This window comes from Platichthys flesus, chromosome 11, assembly GCF_949316205.1.
Source record: "Platichthys flesus chromosome 11, fPlaFle2.1, whole genome shotgun sequence".
Classification (NCBI taxonomy): Eukaryota; Metazoa; Chordata; class Actinopteri; order Pleuronectiformes; family Pleuronectidae; genus Platichthys; species Platichthys flesus.
The window spans coordinates 8,695,191-8,717,644 of NC_084955.1; the positions used below are offsets into that span (position 1 = coordinate 8,695,191).

The window sequence follows — 22,454 nt, forward strand, 5'->3', positions numbered from 1 at the left end:
ATTATAGTTCAGTGAAGCTCGATAAATAACACATATCCAGGAGTTCAACCTCTCACCAAAAACAATCAGGCTAGTATTATTTTGTCATAGTTTGATTTGTCTGACTAACCAGAAGGTGGAGTGTGGGTATGTGATAAATGTTCTGTATTTATGAGCATTTCTCTAATTTAATGACCAATCAAAGCACTTCACTGTGAAGTTTTAACCTTCACCCATTCTGACACACACATTCCTACAGTGTATCTATGTGCAGCGCCTTCCCTATCATGCATCACTTACAGCACAGTCATCAGGGGATATTTGGGGCTCGGTATCTTGGTGGAATGGATCAGCCAGTGATCGAACAACCAACTGGTTAATTTCCTGTTCCCACTAGAATGGCTCAGTGGAGTGTGTTAAGTTCTTTTTTTAACCTGCTGAGGGCAGAGGATCGATGATAGATAGATAGATAGATAGATGGATAGATGGATGGATAGATGGATAGATAGATAGATAAAAGGACGACAAGTCCTCTTATGAAATCACATTAAAAAACCTCCAGATCCGGATTTTTAGTTAGAGCTGCAATTTCTCCCTCCAGTCCAGCAGGGGGCGGTAATTATGAAGAAAGGAAACGGTCTGGCTCGTCGGACGAATAAACAGAAGAAGAAGTAAGGTCATCATTAGTAAGGATCCATCACGAAGGCACAGTGACTTCTCCAACTTAACAACTCGCCTTGATAACAAGTGGATGGTGTGGACAATAAGCTGTGTTGTGCATAACCCTGCATACAGAGCAGATAGCTTGAGTTGATGCTAGCTGAAAATGCTAACTGGACCTATGGTCTGTTGTTGTCATTGAGTAGAAGTCAAACGAGGCTGAAGCCCTGAACTGAACCTGACAGCACAGACACCCCGAGCTGCTTGTTGTTGTTGTCTGTGTGAGCTCAGTACACCTGCTGTGGTGAGTCTGTCAAACTGTCAACACAGGGACGGTGACACCCAGCACTATTTAGCCAGCTAACGGGCTAGCTAACACAGTGTGGCGACATTCAAAGGATGTAGTGGTGACTTTAGAGCCACGGGTGCGGAGTCAGTCGTGTCCTCCTGGCTGCCTGACTGGAATGACTGACACAGCCGCTGGGTGACATGGATCTTCCTCTGACAGCAGCCTGGCTCACGGACTGGACCAGCTCAATGGTTTCTCACTCGTCTGTTGACAAGCAGCACCAGCGATGTATGTGAGCTGGCTCCTGCGGTGCAGCCTCAGGTAACACTGCTCTGAGATGTTGTGTGATGATAGAAACACGTTCATTGTTACATCTGCAGCTGTGTCAACTTCAGCTCCACACCGAAGACCAGTGTCTGGGACCCAGATGGCGAGCTGGGCCACTTCAGGCCATGAGGTGGCACCTGTGGCCCAGACTGAATGGATGTGAGCCTAAATCTGCCCATTTGTAAAGTAGCAAATATCCCAAAACAATGATCTTAAAGTGGCCCATGTGTTAAATGTTGAATATGTCCCAAATGGCACAAAACTAGGCCTTTAGCCACCTTCAGTTGACATGCGATATTACTATGGCTTACTACTTGTGCCGTGTTGGTCAGATCACTGTGTGGCAGCTTTGGAACTAATCTTGGCCAAAACAATTTTGCCATGTGGTGATCAAAAGTCAAGTCATTGGAATTTCTTTTAGTGTCTGCTACGATATTAGATTAGATTTATTGAGTACAGAAAAAACTCTACTGATAAAATGTCAAGTAATATTATTCTGTGCAGGGGGGAGCAGAAAACCCAATGGGCTTATTTAGAATCCTCTACCTAAATATTGTTAAAATGTCACCAAATTTGACAATACCAAGTTGTCATGCAGAAAATAATAATAAAGTGTCTACCCACGGGAGTCAACAAATTAACAACATGTATAGCCTACAAAACAACACTATAGTCAATAGTCCAACTTCACTGGCTCCCTGTACAATACCGCATTGACTTCAAAAACCTTCTCCTCACCTATAAAGCTCTCCACAATCTAGCCCCCACTTACCTCTACGACCTCCTTCAGGAATACATTCCCCCCCGCACCCTCCGCTCATCCTCTTCTGGCCTGCTAACCATCCCCACGTCACGCCTCAGTACCATGGGTGCCCGAGCCTTCAGCTGCTCAGCACCCAGGCTCTGGAACTCCCTCCCCCCACACATAAGACAATCAGACTCCATCACATCATTCAAATGTCAACTCAAAACTCACCTGTTCAAACTGGCATACTCCTTATAACTGGACCCTGTGCACTTCACTTATTTTTTATGTTGATGTTCTGTTTTAATGTTGTTTTTATCTTTAATGTTTTTATCTTTTATCCTGTACTGTTGTATTGTAAGGTGACCTTGGGTGACATGAATTATTATAATAAAGTAAAACATGTGTGTATATTGCATATTTCTGCCAAGGCCCAACAGTCCCCTTTATATATTATCGAGTGGAACCAGAATTTAAATTGTAAAAAATAATTTTTTGTCACAAGGAAATCAACCAACCGCTCCTTTGACTTACTGAATTCACAATACCACAATGGGATTAACTGAATAGAGAAATGTGGGCAGAACGATCATTGTCCAATATGGTGACGTCGGGATTTGGCAGCATGACGAAGCAGATGTGATGGAGAGAAATAGATCTGCTTTCAAGAACCAATCTTTACCCACAGAGGAACGAGAAAGAAGATGGGATGGAAGTATAAAATTGGTTAACCACCAATTTGTTTCCCCTGCAGGCTGGAGAGGAAACACTTGGCAACTCGTTTAGTCCAGCAGAGAGCTCTGTCGGGGGCAGATACTGTCAACGCACTCAGACCGTTTTACTTTGCTGTCCATCCAGACTTCTTTGGTCAACATCCCAGAGAACGGGTATGTTGGTTCAGAAGTGATTCAACTTTTATTTTTAATCTATCAGTAGATGGACATGAAGAAATGTACGATTTAATGTATGTGTGTACTTGTACAGATATATTTTTCAGGACTACTTTTCATTATTGTTTATATTATTATAACCAATACAAATATTTTGCTAAAGTGAGGCCATTTTGGCTATTTTGGCTCCAATGAGCAGTTTGAGGGTTAAGACTTGTTTTAGGGTTAGAATCAGGTGTGGGTGAGGTATTTAGGGTGATGGTTAAGATGGAGGGCCTATGGGTTGGGAGTGCAGAATGCCAATGAGTGTCCTTACTAAGATAGAAGTAAAAGTGTGTATGTAAATGTGCGCGTGTGTTCATGCATGTTCTTGGCCCATGTCTCATTCTTTTACCTAGTTGTGTGGAAATTCATTCAGCTGTTTTAAAGCCCACCTGCGGACAAGCGAACTGCTGCAAAAACGTAACCTCCCTGGTCGAGCTAATTCTGATCATGAGCTGGGAGAATAGGCAGCTTCACCCCTGTCTGACATCTCATGTTTTGTGTTATAGGAAGTGAATGAGAACTCATTAAAGAGACTTAATGGCTATTTGGAAAACCTGCAGAAGCATGGCTCACGCTCACTTCAGCCAATGAAGCTCACCTTTTATGTCAGGGACACGAAAGAGAACAGTGATATGCAGCCAGACCTCCTCGGCCCAGGTAACATTTCCGTCAACATTGCTCATTATATATTTTTAAGTTCTGTATTTAGAAATCAAAAATATCCCTCCTGGTTCTCAGGGTTCCGGTCAGTGAGTTTCACCCTTCAGACACACGATGTCTTGAGCACAGTGATCAACGTGTTGAAGTCCTGCAGCCTGTCCGTGGAGCACATGAAAGCCCTGAGAGCAAGCGCAGAGACGTCTAAAAATCCACGTGAAGCAGGTGTGCCATTCTATAGACCCATCAAATGGGATAAGAGCTACTACATCTTCACTGGTTTCAGGGACCCTGAGCAGGAGCTGCAGCAGGCCAGGGAAATTGAGCCTTCACTCAGGTTAGTAAGACTGAACTTCACTGAACTTCTTCATTGATATAATACATATAAATATGCATAGATAATATGTCTGTTTGTATGGACATGGATTTAGACTGTAAACTTGACTGGTTGGTAGAGGCATCCATCCTGCAGGGTTAATTCTACTTAAGTCATGAAATGAAAACTACATTTTTGTATGATTCACATGTTAATGCCCGTCATGTAGGAGAAGCCTCATGTTTCCTTTTCTCTTTCAGCTTGTGGCTGAGAAACAATGAGCCTGAAGCAACGAAGAAGCACAGTGCTAGTCTTCCTCGGAGAGAGGAGCTGAACAGACTGAAGAGGGAGCTGTGTCACAGATTTGATCTGGCTGATATCAGGTACTGCACTGTTTCAACACTAAAGCTGCTTCCTGACGTCCACTGAACTCCAGAGATCATCTGGACTTTCCCCAGAAGGACTGTATTGCTGAATGGAAATGTCCAAGTGAAAGCGTCCAGACTTTATGCAGAGTTTCTCAGTCCAGCCCTCTAGTAAAAAAAAGTCTATAGTAGGTTCAGAGGAGCCAACGTGAGAACAAGCAGGAGCTCCTCCGCAGGATGCACTGTGAGGGAGTGTGTGACATTTTCAACAGGCACCATTTGAAAATAATAAAAGTTAATAATAAAAAGAAAAAAAAGACAACTCCTGCTCCACCTCTCCCCTGACTACTCTGGAGATGTCCGTGTTGTTGTGAACACATCTGAGCAGAGAGTCACCTGCTGTGATGTTAATGTGTGAAATGCAAACTCCAGAGAAAGTCGGGACTCAATTTTCCTAACATATGGAAAATGGTTTGAGTCAGTGCAGTGGGAGCTTCTAACAGTCTATTCTAGCTGAATGTGTGTACTCACCTGTCTCATCAATCTGATAAGACATATGTTCCTAATAATCAGCATCTTTCTAGGTCCAGTATCCTGGCCCTTTAGTTTTCAATAGAGAGAAAACCTAATTGTGTTGGTTTCACCTAAGAGTTCATTTACATGACAGAAGAGTGAAAGTTGTGGCAATAGTACACTTATCCTGACTGGAACTGTTGAGCTTTAATTCAAGGCCGTGCATGGACTAGTTAGAAGCTGTTTACATTATCATGAAGAAGACGACATTGAGTATGTTGCTATATGATTCCTGGTACAGGTGGCAGCGCAGCTGGGGAGTGGCCCACAGATGCTGTCAGCTTCAGAGTCTGAGCCGTCTGTCACAGCAGAGCCCAGAGGCCCTGGTCCACCTGCAAGGTACAGTGTCACAGTCGAGGACAGTAATCCACGTCTCTACACCTGGTTCTGTCTGTCCAACCATAGCTTATGATTTCACCTAATTTGAAGGGTCAAACAGCTGACATATTCAAGCATGCATTTCTCAAGTCATTGTGATCCTCTGTTAGGCTTCTTATTTGTATTAGTTGTCTCCATATGTTTTTAATTTCCACCCTTTCCCTGTGTCTTCAAGTGCTGTACTTCCAAGCATTTAAAATGGATGCGTTTACACTTTATCATGTATTTTGGAGCTCACCTGTAAATAAGCTGTACAATATTTACCTGATCCACTCATCAGTGTAAAGGGCCCTCTGGTCGGCTGAGTGCACATATGGCTGATGAGATTACATACAAAGAGATTATAGGCTGCTTGAAATATAGCCATGTAATGTGAGTTACCATGGCACATTCCAAATATACATAACACAGAGAAAAAGTAACATGGGAATGTCTCAGCCACAGTGTGCCCCTCATTTCTTCAGGGGTCACAGGTAACTGTAAAACATGGACATATTTATAATAACATACTGTATCTTGCAACCAGTTCACTATCGGTCAGGAAGAATGTTTCCTGTTCTGATGAAACAGAAATCTGCTGACTCTGTGTATTACAATACATTTATGGAACATTTATTTTTAGAAAAAAATGACTTGCTGGTTACTTATAAAAAAATTCTGGACAGAGAGCAGGGTTACAACTTGCGAAGGAACTAAAGTTAAAAAAATCGACCCTCGCACCAATTAAGTACAAAATATAAGAAGAGGAAGGGAAAGCAGGTTGGCGTATCTAAAAAGACAATAGTGTTGTAATACAAGGACACAGACACTAGGGGGAGAGTGAAGTTTTATTTCCAATTTTTGTTTGATTTTATGATTTGCTATTAAATATTTTAGTTTTCATTGCAGACATCATTTTCTTTTTTTTTCGATGAATGTAAAAACATTATTAGAAAGAAACTGTTTTCATTCATTAGTGATTATTAGTTTATTATATGTGACATCACATCTCTTTTGAGTCACTGTTTCATTCTGATTCTGGCGAACTTCCTCTTCAATCTGCTCCTCCACTTTCTCTCCAGGACACACAGTTATGTTTGCTGACCAGTCAGGGATGAACGCCTCTGGACACGTTATGCTGGGAACCATGGATGTTCATAATCAGTGGACCAAAGTAATGCAGCTACAGCTCTTCTGCTGTCACATGTTACCTGTGTGTTCCGCTCTGTCTTCTGACCCCTGCTTGTATCTCCAGATGTTTCAGCAGCTGTCCAGCTATCGTAGCCTGCAGCAGCAGACAGACTGGCTGAAGGAGAGGATCAGCCTCCTGCTGGGTGGTGCTCAGGTAGTCCACATGGAGAGACTGGGACCAGTTCAGCCTATCTCTGAGCATTACAGCACCCTCAGCACCTTCCATAAGAGCCTGATGTCTGGACAGCTTCGCCTGCACCCCAGAAGTCTGCAGGGGCTCAACGTGTCATTGGCAAAGTTAGAAGTAACATTAACATGCTTCAGACACTTGAGTCGCTGCTGTCTACGTTCTACTTAATTTGTTGTTTGTGTCAATTACAGTGACCGCACTAACCTTAGTCTTCATGAGATGGGGCAGTTCATCATCCCAACCAACTGTGACCCTCCCAAGCTGCAGGTCTTCCTCCAAAGCCACGCGGCCGAGGCCAGAATGCGCACCAATCGCAAAAAACAGTGAGTCAAATGTACTTCATCTGATCAGTAGGTGACAATGTGAGAGGTCCTGACCCAGATCATGGGAACCTGTCCCCTAAACCCTGCTGTTGTGTTTGTCCAGGCTGCAGGCAGAGGAGGATGCTGTGGTGAAGCAGTGTCTTCAGAGTCTTTCTCTGAGGAGTCTGTCCAAGGAGCCCAGTGTCAGTTCCAGTCAAATGATCCTGTGCTGTAAAAGGCTGCTGGAGCAGCGCTCCCCCCTCATGCAGGGCCTACACATCTGTGTCTCTCACTTCTACTCGGTCATGCAGGACGGGGACCTGTGTCTTCCCTGGGACTGGAAGAGCTGAGCTAAAGAGACACAGTCCCAGCTGCAGGATATCACTCAGTCAAGAGTTGGAAAGAAATGTTTCAGCGGTTTGATGTTGTTTAGACAACAAATACACATCTGGAACAGGACTGTTTGTTAGATATCAGGTCACAACAGATGCCATATCTGATGGTTGTTAAGGGAAAACTCAAGTGTTTCATTCAAGCAAGCCCGTGTGCTTGTCCAATAAAAAGCACTTTATCCTCCTGCTGAAAATCCCCACAGGAAAATCGGGTTGGTCAGCAGAGGTCAAACTTCCCAACCTGGGGTTAGGACTCCTCAGGGTGTTAGAATTAGTTTTACATGAAAGGGAAACAATTAACAATACTAATGCATATAATTTTTGTACTTTTCTCCACTTTTGCTTATTTACTAACTTGACAATCTATATAGGCCATGTTTGACTTGTAATGGCCAGAAGACAAACGGTACGGAACCATATTAAAAGTTTAATAGGATCTAGGTCTCCGGGGTTAAAACGTTGTTTAAGGCTTGGTCTGAGAAAGTCAGTATTTGTTGTTGCTGTGTGAATTGCACTGGGAAGGAATTCAATAACGATTCTGTAACACACACTACCAGAGAGCTATATGTAAACAGAAGAAGTAAATACACCATTAAATACAAAAGCCCAGGTTACTACTCTAATCGACTGACATGAGTATATCTTGCTTTAAATAAACCTGGAGTCTGACTTCATCTAAAGGCCTCTGTGCTTGTTCACAGGAAAAGTGACAGACTGTGGAATATGATAGATGAGAAGTCGGGAGTTTCAAACCATAGCTTCATTGTTCATCAAGAGATCAGAACAGAAACTTATTTATGTGACTATGGGAAGACATTTAACCAGGCATTAACAATCCTACTGTGTCATGTAACCTTATGAAGAACGTAGTGTCACCTTTATGTCATGTGTAGAGAAAGGACTCACCAGGACTGAGACGTATGACAAGCTTGCTTCACTGAACCTTTTCAGACATGAGACATTTCAGATGCTGGAGTAGAGTATGAGTCCTTCGGCTATGGATCCATGCTTATTTTGTGTCCGGGTGTGTTTAAGCAATACAGTGAAACACAGGGAGGTGGAGAGATGTGATCCCTGGCCTTGTCTGAAATCGCTCCATCTTTCACCACTCATTCACTGCTGCCTCTACTGACACTAGGTAGTGAGCAGTAACCTGGGACTTTAAATCTTTTACCTTCTTCAACTTAAAGCATCACGACTGTTGTGGTTATAATTCTCACACCTGAAAAATGTGGACCTAATAAAATGAAACTGTTAATTTTGACTCCCGTTAATGGGAGAGGACACTGGACTGGGATTTGATCATTAATCACATCAGCTCCCTCTCTTCAGTGCAATCTTTTTTATGCAATAACATGTCACAGTATATTGTAAAATGTAATGCTTTAGGGGCCATGCTGTAATTTGCACATCCTAATGCTGTTATTGTTTGCATGATTCACAGTCCAAATCTGCCACCTGTATTTGTCGAGTAATGTATAGAGTTGCCATGTAAACCAGTGTTTTGTGTACTGAAGTCCGAGAAATGTCATAATCCTCATCAGAAAAAAGACAATCTAATTATATTTTCCAACCTAGTTGGCATATGGATTTATAGAGAGAGGGTCAATCCAGCATTGAGGGGGTGATCACTGTCAGGAGGTGGTCACTGTGGCTTCCACTGCTCACCAAGCAAAACTAGAGGTATTCAAGAGTCACACGACTAACAGTAAATAAAATTTATTTTAATTGCTCAGACAACACACTGGTTCCTTAGTCAAATGGAAATAAAATGTGAGCTGGTCTCAGTTCATGGAGCAGAACTCTTCACTCATCAGCCAGAGCCAAGTCTCCATTTCATTCGGCTCCTGATGCTGAGGGGAAGCAGCTTCATAAATAGGGTTGTGTGATGTGTTAGTGTGTGTATGCAGTTCGGGGGGTCAGAGGAAGAGGAGGAGGCTCATTTGCGCTGCACTTGTGTAAAGGACGAGGGCAGTTGGAAGGGCTGGACCTGTTTCTTGCGGGAGTCTGGCGAGACCCTCTGGACTGCCGTGGGCAGCAGCTGGTTCCGTTTGATGATCTGCAGAGCCAGCTGGGTGTTTCCTGAGGAGACAACACAGAGCAGGGTATAACCTCCTGATACTAACCCCTCACTCGCATACTGAAGGGAAAAAGTACTAAGCAGCATGTCACACTCAGACTAGATCACCTGTTGGAGAGCCAATAAGCCAGTAGTAGCTGAAAGCTCTGTCCCGATCTGTACTTACTTAATGACCCAAATGTAGATTTAATACTACTACTCTCTTCAGTGTTATGCAGGTGAAAACTTGTGTATTAACACTCAACACCTATTGGCTCCTCTATCCTGACCGAGGACCAGATGATTAACATGTCAAGTAATTATTACCTCAGGCAAGGTGGTTGGGTTTCTTAGCAGGATTACACAAAAACTACTCGACCACCTCTGTAGAAAAATTGGTGAAAGGGTGGGTCCTTTATAACTCATGTTTTTGAGCATGAACCGCCAATTAAAGGTCTTGTCACTCAGAGGTTTCACTTGCTCATGCGCTTGGGAGTGTTCTCCTTCTGGATCATTCTGCTGCCAAATAACCCAACTGCCTGGGAAGATTTAGGTCATGAATTGATGAGCAGATCTCCATAAGGTTTTTCAGGATGAGGGCAGAATTCATTGTTCCATCAATGATGGCATAACAAGCAGCCATTTGGTTGGTAATTTGTTTCAGTAATGGCATTGTGTGTTAGCATTGGGTTATCTCTGCCAAATATTAGAATCAGTGTGATGATCTGAAATATTAAAGCATGACAAACCTTTTAAGGAGAACTGACGTGAGCAGAATATTAACAACCACAAGTAGTCAGAAGGGCTGGACATGGAGTTCTCACCGTTCTGTAGCTCTAAGTAGACTCCCAGCAGGATCGCTTCCGGTGGAATCTCCTTGGTGTTCACCATAGATGCTGCCTAATGATGACAACACAAATCACACCTGGATGAGCTCTAAAATAATACTTCACTGTCAAATGATTTGAACGAGAAAGATTTGTTTTCCAAGCTCAAAGCAAAACTTTGCATCTGCACACACTGACATCAGAGTGAACTATGTTTGTTTTCATTGTTACACAGATGATACACAACTGTACATTGCTGCTGAGCCAAATGATGATAACGCTCTGCACTCTATAACTCAATGGTCTTTCAACTACATGGATAAGCAACCAATTTCCCAAATCTTAACGAGGACAAAACTGAAATCTTTTCAGTTGGCCCAAAATCAAAAAGAGAAATGCTGAAAAAAAATCTGGGTCAGCCAATTCCTTGGATTATATCAGAAGTGACAAGTCTCTGTGTTATCTTAGACTCAGATCAGAGTTTCAGAGTAATCTGACTGAATAACTGTATTGCACTTTTTACAGGCCTCCCAAAGAAAACCAAAGACTCCAGCTCCTCAATATCTCGGCTGCTTAGCTGTTAACCAGAGCCAAAAGGAGAGAACACATTAGTCCACTTGTACCTGCTCCACAATTTCTTGGCAAATGTAAGGATGCTCGTTTGAAACAAACATTAGGGTTAACATCTCCTCAGTAAGTCTGGATTACACTGAAATGTGTGTATGCTTTTTAAATTAAGTTTTGACTGGTATGTGACTCCTTTGAAGAAGAGCTTAAGTAAAAGTTGAGCCAGTTTTGGACTTCTCATTGAGCTGAACACCTCAAATTACCTAATATAAGGCAAAGCAATTGTATGTATTAAGCACATTTCATACACAGAGGTAGTCAGAAGGTGCTCTGGAAGAATAAATTAATTGTCACATTTCCAGAACCTGCATACGTTATGTCGCTGTAGCCTTGGTTACCTGATGCAGGCACTTGCGGGCCTTGTCATACTCGCTCCTCAGGCAGTAGGCGCTGCCCAGGTTGAAGAGCATCATGGCCCGCGCTGATGTCACACTGCTTGGGTAACACAGTGGTGTCTGCTTCCCTGCTGTACACACATAGGACACATATGAAGGGACATTTTTAGTTATGTCTGTGATATTTCTGCTTATTCTTTAGTCCTGGTTTGAAGCTCTGATATCATTTAGAAAGCAAGTGTACATTAGAGTTAATCCATTTCGTCTTGTGTACTTTTAATGTCTAATACTCCTATTTAAACCTACTATAGGTGAGATTTTTGTTTGTTTCAAGTATGAAACATACATTAATGGATTAAACAAAGCAGACTCACAGGACTCAACAGGCTCATCTCCTTTCTCAGTCCCTGTTGACAAGAAACAAACCACACGTTAATAAACAACTCTACATGTTATCTTTTTTGGGGTAGTGTTTAAAAGCCACCGACCTTGGTCTTGTTCACTGCTCAGCACTCCCATCGATACGTCAGTGACATTCTCTGGGTTGAGATGAGCAATGGCGTCTGAGATCCTGTCCAATGAGATGAGGGCTTCAGCAGCATAGAGGTGACCCAGGAACCTGAACGCACATAAGAACAACCAGAACATGTCGGTGTTCAGAGTAGAGGACGACACTGCTGATCAGCCCTTGAAATGAGCATCAGCGTGGTCATTAGTGGCGGCCTGAGAGAGACAGCAGGTGAACCAACAGCTGGATTTGAAAAACAGGGGCTAGGACTTACTTGAGCGACCCAGACACCTTGGTTTGATGCAGCAGTTTCTCAGCATGATTTAGAGCCATCAGATTGTCTCCCAGGGCCAATGCCACATACGCACTGCATGCCAGGATGGAGCACCTGCATATTGAACAGTTGACATTAGTTTCCCGTACAGGTTAGTTAGTGTTACTGGATAGAGAATCGTGTTAGCTGAACTGTGGTGAAAGGAAAAAATGCTCGGAAATAAGACTCATTACCTGAGATTTTCCACTTCCTGTTTTCTGAGAGGAGATGATGGAGCTGCAGATAAGAACTTATCAGCCTCCTGACCTTTCCCACTACAAAACATAACAACATCATTCATCAGAACACATGTCCAACTCAACTGGGATACAGTACAGTCACAAACTGTATCAGATACTTCACAGTATCTGCGAATGAGACCGTCGACATGGAGCTGATCTGAAATTGAAGGTGTGGCAAGGAGCGAAACCTCCCTTTTTGTTCAGAAGGTAGAACTGATCATTCAGTCAAACAACTCCCACTATAACTGTGTGACTAACACTATGCTGGTAAATTCATGTCTGTTTGCTGTTTCAATGTGGGAATCAGAGCAGACTGATACATTTTTAAAAGCTATCATATTGTTGTTCTTGGATTAGCGGAGAGAAACACTGAATTCTTTAAGAGAATTCTTAAGAGTTCATTTTCACAGGAATAAACATACAGATGAAACTCAAAAAGGTGATCCCGTGTCTCATCAATTATACTGATTAAATAGTTTATTTAATTTTTTTAAATGACAAAATCTGCACATCTAGCATCCTCTGTTAAAGGATCTTTTCAAAATAGGGAAATTTGAAGCACAAGACTGAGGAGGAGACTTTAACAGAGGATTGTAGGTTTGCAGATCTTCTACTACTTTCGAATGCTTTGCCCTCTGTATTCATATGGGTCTGACCTGCAGGCATCACTGTTCTCGCTGCCGCTCTCTGTGCTTCCTGATTGACTGAAGCTCTTGGAGCCGTTCTCTGTCTTGGTGTCCTGCTGTTGATGTTCAGGCAGCAGCAGCAGAGCGTTCCTCAAGCAGATGGCTGCAAACTCCATACTGGCAACTGGTATCGCTGCTGACTGGCCCTCACTGTATGAAACACACAAACACAGAGTAAGGATAAATGTAAAAGATATAACACGTTTGCATGATTAAATGTTGCAGGCATTGGTTAAACATATTGTGGTTTGAATATTGTGTGATAACATGATTTATCTTTAATTTAGACTTGATGATATGCTAACTCTAAACATTTTGGATTCTAACTTCTGGAACTGGGGAAGAACCTAACTTGAAAATTGCATAACGGTCCGTCTGATGTGGACAAATAACAACAAGGTAACAAGTGGGCATCGCCTGTTATCATATCATGATACATATGATGAAACGATACATTCCATACGCTAACCTGACCATATCGACCAGTTCTGTCAATGGTAGTAATCCTGTCATAACAATAACTAGAAAATATGCTCATAGAGCGCAGACCTCTGTCAAGGAATATTTGCTCCCAAAATTGATGAAAATGTACAATTAACTGTCACAGAAATAATATGAACTCAAGTAAAAGATTACTGTATTCAGTAAACTGATATGCCCTTCAGTGTCATGTGATTTGTGGACTCGTCAGAGTTAACACTGACCTGTAGATGGTATTTTGGGTAGACTGGGATGCCAGGACAATCTTGCGATGGTAGCCCTGTCCAACAATAGACTGAACTATACCCTTTTTACAAGGTAAACCTTTGCTCTCCTGCTCTGAGCCCTGAAAACAAAGATATGATAAAACTTAGTAGGATTTTTCTGTTCACCTTTAAACCACTTACAACTCTAAACTAAAATCTATAAAGAAAACTAGGTGCCATATGGTGTTATATGAATAATTACTGTTCTAAATTATTATTAGAAAATATTTCACTTACCAAGAACATAACTTTTTTTTACTTCTATTTTTCAAACCTTAGAGAGTGTAAGTTTTTGATACTAACATAATATTTAACAAATACGGAAAATCAATAAAATAAGATTAAAGAAAAGCAACTAGGCTGAACTGCAGGATCAACATCAGTTCAGTCTTACCCCTTTGTTGGCAGCGATGCAGCACTCTGCGAGCCGTAACCACAACCGAGGGTTGGAGTGGTAAACCTGCACCGCCTCCATCAGACACTCAAATGCTGCCAGAGGCCTGCCGATGTGTAGCAGCTGAATACCACAGTTATAGAGCAGCTCATAGCGCTTGTTAGCTAGTAGAGCGCACATGGGGATACCTGTGAACTTCTTAGCTGGAGAATAAAAGTAACAATACAAAAAAGGGACATGTTACTATTGATTACCAGGGGTTAATACATTATCACTTGGCATGGTTCAAAACAGGTGCACACTTTACACTATGATAATGATGATAACATTAGTGATCAAAGCAAATTCAACAACAGGTTTTAGGAGAAACGATGTCCGTGTTACTCTGGATAAACCACAGACCCATTTCTTTGTTCTGATCATTATTTAAACAATAACTGTTTGTAGGATAGTAGAAATTATCAAGACTAGGTTGCAATCGCGCTTCATGATGTTTCTTTGATGTGAATCCGTTGTAACCACTGTTAATCCCACATGAGTGCAGCTGCTTACATTGGCCATTGTTGCCGTCTCCCAGCTGTGCACAGGTGTGGTCGTTCTCTTGCAGCGCCTTCTTGAAGTAGAAAATGCCGAGGTTATGTTTCCCCATGGCAAAGTGAATGCAGCCCAGATTGTTCCAGAACATACATCGAACACATTCACCTGGATGAAGCAAATGAGGACACGTGCACAATAGTTAGTTACATCTCCAGTGAAAACCAAGCATTGTTAAAGCACACATAAAAGGAAACCATCAATCCTGAGAGGCACAGAGGTCGTCACCTGTCTTAATGGGACCAGGATGCTCTGCAATGTTGGAGCTGTTCAATAGCTTCACTGCTTTCCGGTAGTTTCCTCTGAGGTACTCAAAATTACTCTTGAGGAAGAGAGAGGGTGAAGACTTGGGAGAGGGGAGGAAACAGAGGTCAGACAGAGAACCAGGAGAGGGTAGGCACCTTTTTCATTATTTCCAAACAACGTGACTCACATTCCCTGCTGTGTTCATCACGGATTTGATCTCCCTTTTACAGGCCTTGGAAGATTTCATCTGAATGTAGGCTCTCACTTTGTACTACAAAAGAAATAATCGTCAGCCACTGTCAACACACAGGAGGAAAACAGAGAGCAGCTATTAACAGCTCTTACCTGGTGCATCTTTGATTTGGCCGCCTCGATCATGGCTGCAAACTCTGCTTTCTGGTGGGCTCCTTCTTTGTTTGAACTGTTATTCTGTAATCAAGAACAGTACTCACTCAACAGCTTATAAATGTGCTTGATTCAACTTCATTCTTAGAAGGAAACAGCTTTTAACACATAACATGTTCAAATATAATCAGATTGTGTAGGACTGTAGTTTACTTTTTTTAATGATGCAGTAGTGCATTGGAGTACCTCTCCTTTGCCATTCTTGTTGCTGCCTTGCACAGAGAGTTTATCCAGCACAGCCAAAAGGTGGAGGGCCTTCTCTGGCTGGAAGGTGAGCAGGTACAGATCCACCAGCAGGAAGCACACAGCCTGAGCAAACTTCTCTTCTAGGACAAATAACACAATGACTGCATGCCAAACTCAAGTCTTACACATGGACCCTTATCAGGCACCAAGACTAACTGCACCACAGAAAATAATTTAGACTGCTGGACACTAGAGGATTGTCAACTCTTGACTGATTTTAGAAAACATGGACGCCCACAGACATAATGACACGTTATAATCTTCAAACGGTAGCTGATTTGGCCAGAACGTAAGACCACACACTTAATAATAAATAGCTTACATGTTGGATATTTACCATTTATATCAAACCTGTTTAAATAACAAAAACTATCTTTCTATATTATACATCAATCACACAGCTGTACTGGCAGTGTGGGGTCAATTTTATTTTAAGTCTCAGACACTTCAGCACACGGAATGGTGGAGACTGGGATCGAACCGCCGGGAAATGTGGTTAGTGGATGATCAGCTCTGCCTACTGACCCATAGCATAACTGAAGGAGTAAACCTAAGAAAAGTCATGTTAAGTACAACAACGTACCAAATGGTTCCAGAAACTGGTACAACCTCTCTCCTATTAAGATGGCTTCAGAGTACTGTCGCATATGGTAGTGGATGATGGCTTGATTATAGTACAGCAAACTGTTTTCAACATCGTCCAAACCGTCGACATCTTCTGCTGACGTGTGAACCTAAAAGATAAAGACAGAACGATTGAAGATATGCAAGGCATCATGAAGGAGTCTTGTGTTTGTCTAGAGCTTGAATCGGAACTCTCAGCATTAGAAAAACACATTCTGCAGTTACCTGGTTCTTCATTGTGATTAGGGTCTGCTTCAGAGTCCCTGTGGTCGACTGACCACTTTTATAAAATTCTACAACAGCTTTATTCAGGGCGATCTTGTAGTCCTCTTTGTTGAGCTCCTGCAGGGCATCAAGGTGTTTGAGAGACTCCTCATACTTCCCTGCCTGTGAGGAACACAGAAGTTTGTTTCAGCAAATGTGTAACTGGCGATGTGTGATTTGCAACAGGAGAATTTCTCACCAATGTTGAAATGGCTCACAAATCAAAACAATCTCCATGCTTCAGTCACATGCATGGGCATGCAATACCCTTGTGGTACTTGGACTTGTTTCACAAAACCATTATTAAAAAACAACTCTAAGACCATTGGTGATCACTTGTGAGAGAAGAGCTGCCCCTCTGTAACAAATATGTACAACCACAAGTGAACTGAGTGATTCTTTCAACATATCCAAGAGTGAGAATTCTATCTACAAGAACGCAATTTGCATCCTGTCACCGTCAGTGTATAGCAGTCTTTCAACTGTCAAACTTTGCTTTGTATAACAAAATGTATTAAACTCTAGGACATTTTACATATTTGGAACCATAACCTTAATAATGTTGGATCAAGAAAAGCTTGATCTACTTTTATTGTTTGGCTGTCTTTCTCTAAATTTTGCATCTCCAGCAGCTCAGTATAGTGAGTGAATTATCATTTTTTTGTGAACTATCCCTTTAAGCTTACACACTGGTCCAAGCAGTTTTGACGGATGTCCGAGTGTTACTGCAAAGACCACAAATGCTTTTGTGCAGAGTATGATAGTAAAGAAAGGAGATGATTTACCGAAAATGCCTCATGTGCGCTGGCTGCCATTTCTTTCTCATGGTCAGTCATTCCAGGGGATGATGAGCTGTCATGTTTTGCCTCGTTTTGTTCTGATCAAAATGAAAAGGAGGGAAAAAACATAAACTTTACATAAAATTCGATTGGGTTAAAAGTGCAAATGGGGCGAGAGGCGTTAACAGACTGTGGTGATTCAGCAACACTCAGTGGCTACTTGATTAGGAACATCATACTAATAGTGGGTAGTTTCTCCATTTGCTCTGAAACTAGTTTGAGATGACTTTTGCTATGGGACAACGAGCCTTGTCTTGCTGGAAGTAGCCTGTAGAAAATGGCAAATTGGGATTAAGTGGTGAACATGGTCAGCAACGACACTCGGATAGGCTGTGACACTAAATCTCTGCAATCGTCCACTGATGGAAACATGTGAATTACTAGATCTATACAGGGACGTCATCTCCCCTCCGTCACGGCACCTATTTTGTGGTAGCTTCAATGTCTCTGAGTGTATTTGGACAATGCAGTAAAATCAGGTGGTGTTTATCAAGCAGCATGTGTGCAAAAACAAATAATCAGATAAGATTATCCAGCCTTCAATTGTCCGGTGTCGATGAGCCTGCGTAGACTGCTGCCTCAGCTCTCTGTCCTTGGCTGACATGAGTTGAACCCAACATAGTCTCCTCAAGGTTTCACAGGCTGTGCCTTTCTGCTCACCACAGAGGTCACATGTTTGTGTTGAATTACTTTCTTCTTCGTGTCAGCTTGACCCAGTCTGATTCTTCTCCTTCTACCACCCTCATCAACAGTGTTCTTGCCACTCACAAGAGGATTTTCCTTTTACAAACCTTTGTTTTTAAACTGAGAAACTGCCATGGCATACGAAAACACAGTTTGTGATATACATCAACATTGGTCCTCCCATCTCTACCCCGTGTGAACCTGTTTACAGTGACTGCAGGCAATACAGTTTTGACGATCGGCGGAGACCCACGTTAAAGTGACCGCTAGACGTACGTCACGTGACAGTTGGTTTACAATCTGTGAGCCACATGTTGTTACCTCGAACAAAATACGGTCAGTTATACAACATATGAACTTTACATAATCTATAATAGTCCTCCTCATTGTCTATTGCATTTGATCAACTCACAGCAGCTTTATTGATTATCGCAAACATGTGAGGCGGGGAACAGGTTCAGCAACACTGGCTGTACGTTACCCCCTGTTATTGGTCGCCTGTGGGATAACACCATCTTACTGCTGGTGATATTGATGCTGGGGCTATTTGTGTCGTTTATATACGGGTGATACGCAAGACACCTTAAACTGACGTTTGTGCAGGAAGTTTTGCCCGAACGAGTCTTCGCGCAACATGCATCTCGGCTAAGCTAACGCTAAGCGAGAAAGGCGTTGTGTGTGTATGTGTGTGTGGGAGAAGCTAAGGTCGCAGAGACTACGGAGCACAACATCACCTTGTGACCCATTGTGGAACTTCCTGGCCGATTCTACTCAATGTACTTCGCCGCTTATCCATCAGACAAACTACACGAAAAACCAGCGAATCTGTTCACGGAGATCAAGCTAACTCCCAAGCTACCCAGCTAGCGTTAACTGACACTTACCTGAATTTTCTGCCATTTTGGGGTCGTTTTCGAGGACGGTTCGGAAATGTTCTTCCGCGATTAGGGTAGTAGTATATTAAATGTCCACTGGCCGGTGACGGGGACGTTTAAATGACAGATGAATACTAAATTCCCAGTGTTTCAGGCATTTATTCCAGCCAAATCCGTCTTGTCCGCTCTAAACAGATTCTTCTTCGCTGGTTAGTGACAGATTGCTGCCGAAGCGCTTTACGGCAACACCGCCCCCTATCGGCCTTCCGCTGCCATGATCACAGCCACTGGAAAAAAAACTGTGAATCAGGGGTGTCAGAACTACGGTCCGCGGGCCATCTGCGGGCCGCCATCCTTTTTCAATCGGCCTGCCTCAAAAAAATTTAAATAAAAAAAAAAACTATTTAGTAGCACTTAAATGGCACTTACTTAGCACTTTGTAGTTTTGCTTTATGAAGAAATGTACTTTCTTGATTCTTATTGTTCGGGGGTTTGTACCCTCGGGTACCCTTGAATGCATTGATTGTAAATCGCTTTGGATTACAGCGTCAGCTAAATTAATTGTAATGTAATGGACTATGGCCCACTGTATTGTACTTCTCAGATAAGACACTAGGTGGCGCCAGTGTTGGTCAAGTTACTTCTAAAAAGTAATTAGTTACAGTTACAAATTACTTCTCCCAAAAAGTAATTGAGTTAGTAACTCAGTTACCACATTGTTAGAGTAATTAGTTACTCAGCAAAGTAACTGTGGCGTTATTTTTCATGTTTTATAACGCTGTTACGTTCTGTAACATCTTTAACGTCAAAGATGTTTATATTAACTGATTGAAGAATAAAAACACTATATACAGTATTTTAGAACATTTGGTATTTATTTGAACTCAATAGATTGCAGCCTGCCATATGATGCATAGAATTAAAACATATAAAAATAAATATTGATGTGTTGAATGTGTGTAAATAGCGTGTTTATGTTTACGGGGCCGCCATGGTTTGCGGGCTCGAGCACGGGGATATGTGGGATTGATGTGGGTTTTGTTTAAATACACTTATAATACGCAACCTTTTTGTGTCAAATTCGTTTATATTTATTTAATTAGGGGTTAGACCGATAACAAGGTCATCGGTCCAACCAGGGATCTTTCGTTTATAATAACTTGGTCGGGCAGCGCGCAAGGTACACAGCGGGTCGAGTCCGCCCGTGTCCTTAAAATTAAAAGCGTAGAGCATTTCCCCTGTGGTTTGAACAGGGTGATTTGTTACAACCGCACGCTTCATTCAACCAAATTGTAGTAACGTGCCACTTTACATTATCAATAAAGATAACGGCGTTGTAACGATGACAAAAGTAATTGATTAGATTACTCCGTTACTGAAAAATAACTCCGTTAGTAATGCCGTTATACTTAAACGCCATTACTCCCAACACTGGGTGGCGCCCATCTCACCCCTGACCTGCCAGCTGTCCCTCAGAACGCCCCCCGCCCTGAGCGACACAATTGAAGGCCAATTTATGCTTCTCAGAGTCCGTTACGGACGGATCAGACGGACACTTTTGATTTATAGTTCTCCGTTGCTGAAAACAATTGGGCGCCAGAACAGTAGGTGGCGCAACGGAAGACGGGCTTCGAGAAGCCTACCTCATGAGTTCTCAGAAGAAGTCCATGTTCATTATTTACCTGCTCCTGGCTTTTCACATACACAGTGTATGATGGCAACTCCATAAAATAAAGTGACACCCAGCGGGTCATAATGCTTATGTTATTGTTTCTTAGCGCAGCGGTTCCCCGGTCTTGTTTCCGAACTGCGTTGCTAATTCCACGGCTTCAAGCTACACGGAAGCAGCTATTTTCCCCCCCAGCTTCCACACACTGTCAGCAGGGACTGCCGATACTAACTACTACCAAGTGTTTGCTTCTAAACTCACGGTGTTTGAGAAACAGTGTCATGACAGCCGTGGAATTAAAGTCGTGACAGCATGTTTTTTTGCACAGTTACCACCGCAGCAAGCATGGTGGCTAGGACGATAGCGCTGTTATGAAAGCTCGTTATAACCGTATGTGACCGTACACACATGCCGTCAGGGCTCTAACCAGCCACCGTCAGCCAGACAACTCCGCTGGCTTAACACACTTGTCACATTAATCGTAGAATCGTAGTTGTGTTTGGGTTTATTGTGATATAGGAAATGAAACAGGAAGTTTGAGGTCCGGAAATTATGTTGTTCCGAAATACTGTCGTTAGCAGACCAATCACAGCCAGTGGCTATCTGTAGGCTCTCCTCCATCCCGACGTGTAGTTAGAAAAATCAGACCTGCACGAAAAGCTCTCCATGGAGCCCGGAGAGGAGGTTCCACGGCAAAGAAGGCGGTCCTATCTGTCAGTGTCCATCAAACGGGGAGGCATAAATTGGACTTGAGGTGCACTGTCACCGGCCGCTCCAGGGCAGGGGGGCGTGGCGGTGTGAGTGGCCCGGACCTTCGAATTTTTTTCTGTATGTTGCCCTCGGGATAAAAAGTTTGGACACCCCTGCTGTATATGTCCCTCCAACACCAGACAACACCACAAACCCCTGACAACACAGAAAACACCAGACAACACCAGAAAACACCAGTCTACACCAGATCACGTAGAAAACACCAAAAAACCCTGACAACGTAGAAAACACCAGATATCAACAGAAAACAACAGACGATACCAGAAAACAACAGACGACACCAGATAACACTACAGACCACCAGACAACACAGAGAACAAAAGATGTTTATCTGTATTCTCTTGTGACCTCCTGGATGAGTTGTTGGAGCGGTCTAGGATAATTTTTGGTTGATCCTTGGAATGTACCCTACTGTTATAGTCTTTCTCCTTATTGATGTAACATGTAACATTAAGTCTGAAAGTCTGTGCATTGGTTTTGTGGCCCTTTCCTATGGAGGACCATACATGACATAAGTAAAAATAAATAAATAAATAAATGTATAAATAAATACAGAAATAAATAAATAAATGAATAAATAAAAATGGAAATAAATAAATAAATACAGAAATAAATAAATAAATATGTTAATACCAAAAGAAATGTCAAAAGAAATGTCTTAAATATATTTTAACATTTATTTTTTCCCTGATACATTTCCTTTGCATTTGCAGTGTCCTTATGCTAATGAGAAAGGCGGGCCTAACCGCAGTCTCATGCAGGATTGGTCACAGGAGTGTAATGATCCAGCCCTACTACTTCTGCCTTTCAATGCTGGTGTCCAGTAGCTGTTTGCAGCGTTGAGCCAGTTCACACTTAAAATGAACTAGTTCAAGTTCAGAGGGTTAGTTAAGGTTATTTTTTATTGGGATGATTTAGGTGTCAGTAGTCCTGACTGTGAGCGTCACGTCTCGTGTTGTACTGAGCACAAGGAGCGAGCCGAGAGGAGGAGGAGGAAACAGAAACTCCAGCTCGGTACAAACCACCTGCAGCCTCTGCTCTGATCATGAAGACGCTGATCTCTGAGCAGATGTGACCAGAGAAACTCTTTGTTTCCACTGTTTCCACTCATTAGCATAAGGACACTGAAATGTGGAAATAAATAAATGTGGAAATAAATAAAAGTTGCAATAAAAGTGGAAATAAATAAATAAATGTGGAAATAAGTTTAAGACATTGATTT

The 22,454-nt window shown here is 42.3% G+C and overlaps 2 protein-coding genes across 6 annotated transcripts; one reads left to right on the top strand and one right to left on the bottom strand.

Moving 5' to 3' along the window:
• Positions 1-650: 650 nt before the first annotated feature.
• Positions 651-9,018, top strand: tcaim (T cell activation inhibitor, mitochondrial). The gene is made up of 10 exons (XM_062398836.1): positions 651-1,249; positions 2,755-2,887; positions 3,442-3,592; positions 3,674-3,929; positions 4,169-4,291; positions 5,088-5,185; positions 6,286-6,377; positions 6,459-6,691; positions 6,776-6,907; positions 7,011-9,018. The coding sequence occupies exons 1-10, from the start codon at positions 1,215-1,217 to the stop codon at positions 7,234-7,236; spliced, it is 1,479 nt and encodes a 492-aa protein (XP_062254820.1). The 5' UTR covers positions 651-1,214; the 3' UTR covers positions 7,237-9,018.
• cnot10 (CCR4-NOT transcription complex, subunit 10) lies at positions 8,982-19,001 on the bottom strand. 5 transcript variants are annotated; one of them, XM_062398832.1, is made up of 19 exons: positions 18,802-19,001; positions 17,180-17,271; positions 16,356-16,517; positions 16,090-16,240; positions 15,414-15,583; positions 15,201-15,284; positions 15,043-15,126; positions 14,838-14,955; positions 14,568-14,717; positions 14,016-14,218; positions 13,580-13,701; positions 12,846-13,025; positions 12,142-12,222; positions 11,909-12,022; positions 11,615-11,745; positions 11,501-11,533; positions 11,130-11,257; positions 10,162-10,237; positions 8,982-9,360 (listed from the first exon to the last, which is right to left on the bottom strand). In XM_062398832.1, the coding sequence occupies exons 1-19, from the start codon at positions 18,815-18,817 to the stop codon at positions 9,218-9,220; spliced, it is 2,238 nt and encodes a 745-aa protein (XP_062254816.1). In that variant the 5' UTR covers positions 18,818-19,001; the 3' UTR covers positions 8,982-9,217. The 5 variants fall into 5 exon arrangements, with proteins under 5 accessions (XP_062254816.1, XP_062254818.1, XP_062254817.1 ...); XM_062398834.1 differs by having other exon boundaries at positions 15,447-15,586; positions 18,802-18,995; XM_062398833.1 differs by having other exon boundaries at positions 11,130-11,254; positions 15,414-15,586; positions 18,802-18,995.
• Between the last annotated feature and the right edge of the window lie 3,453 nt (positions 19,002-22,454).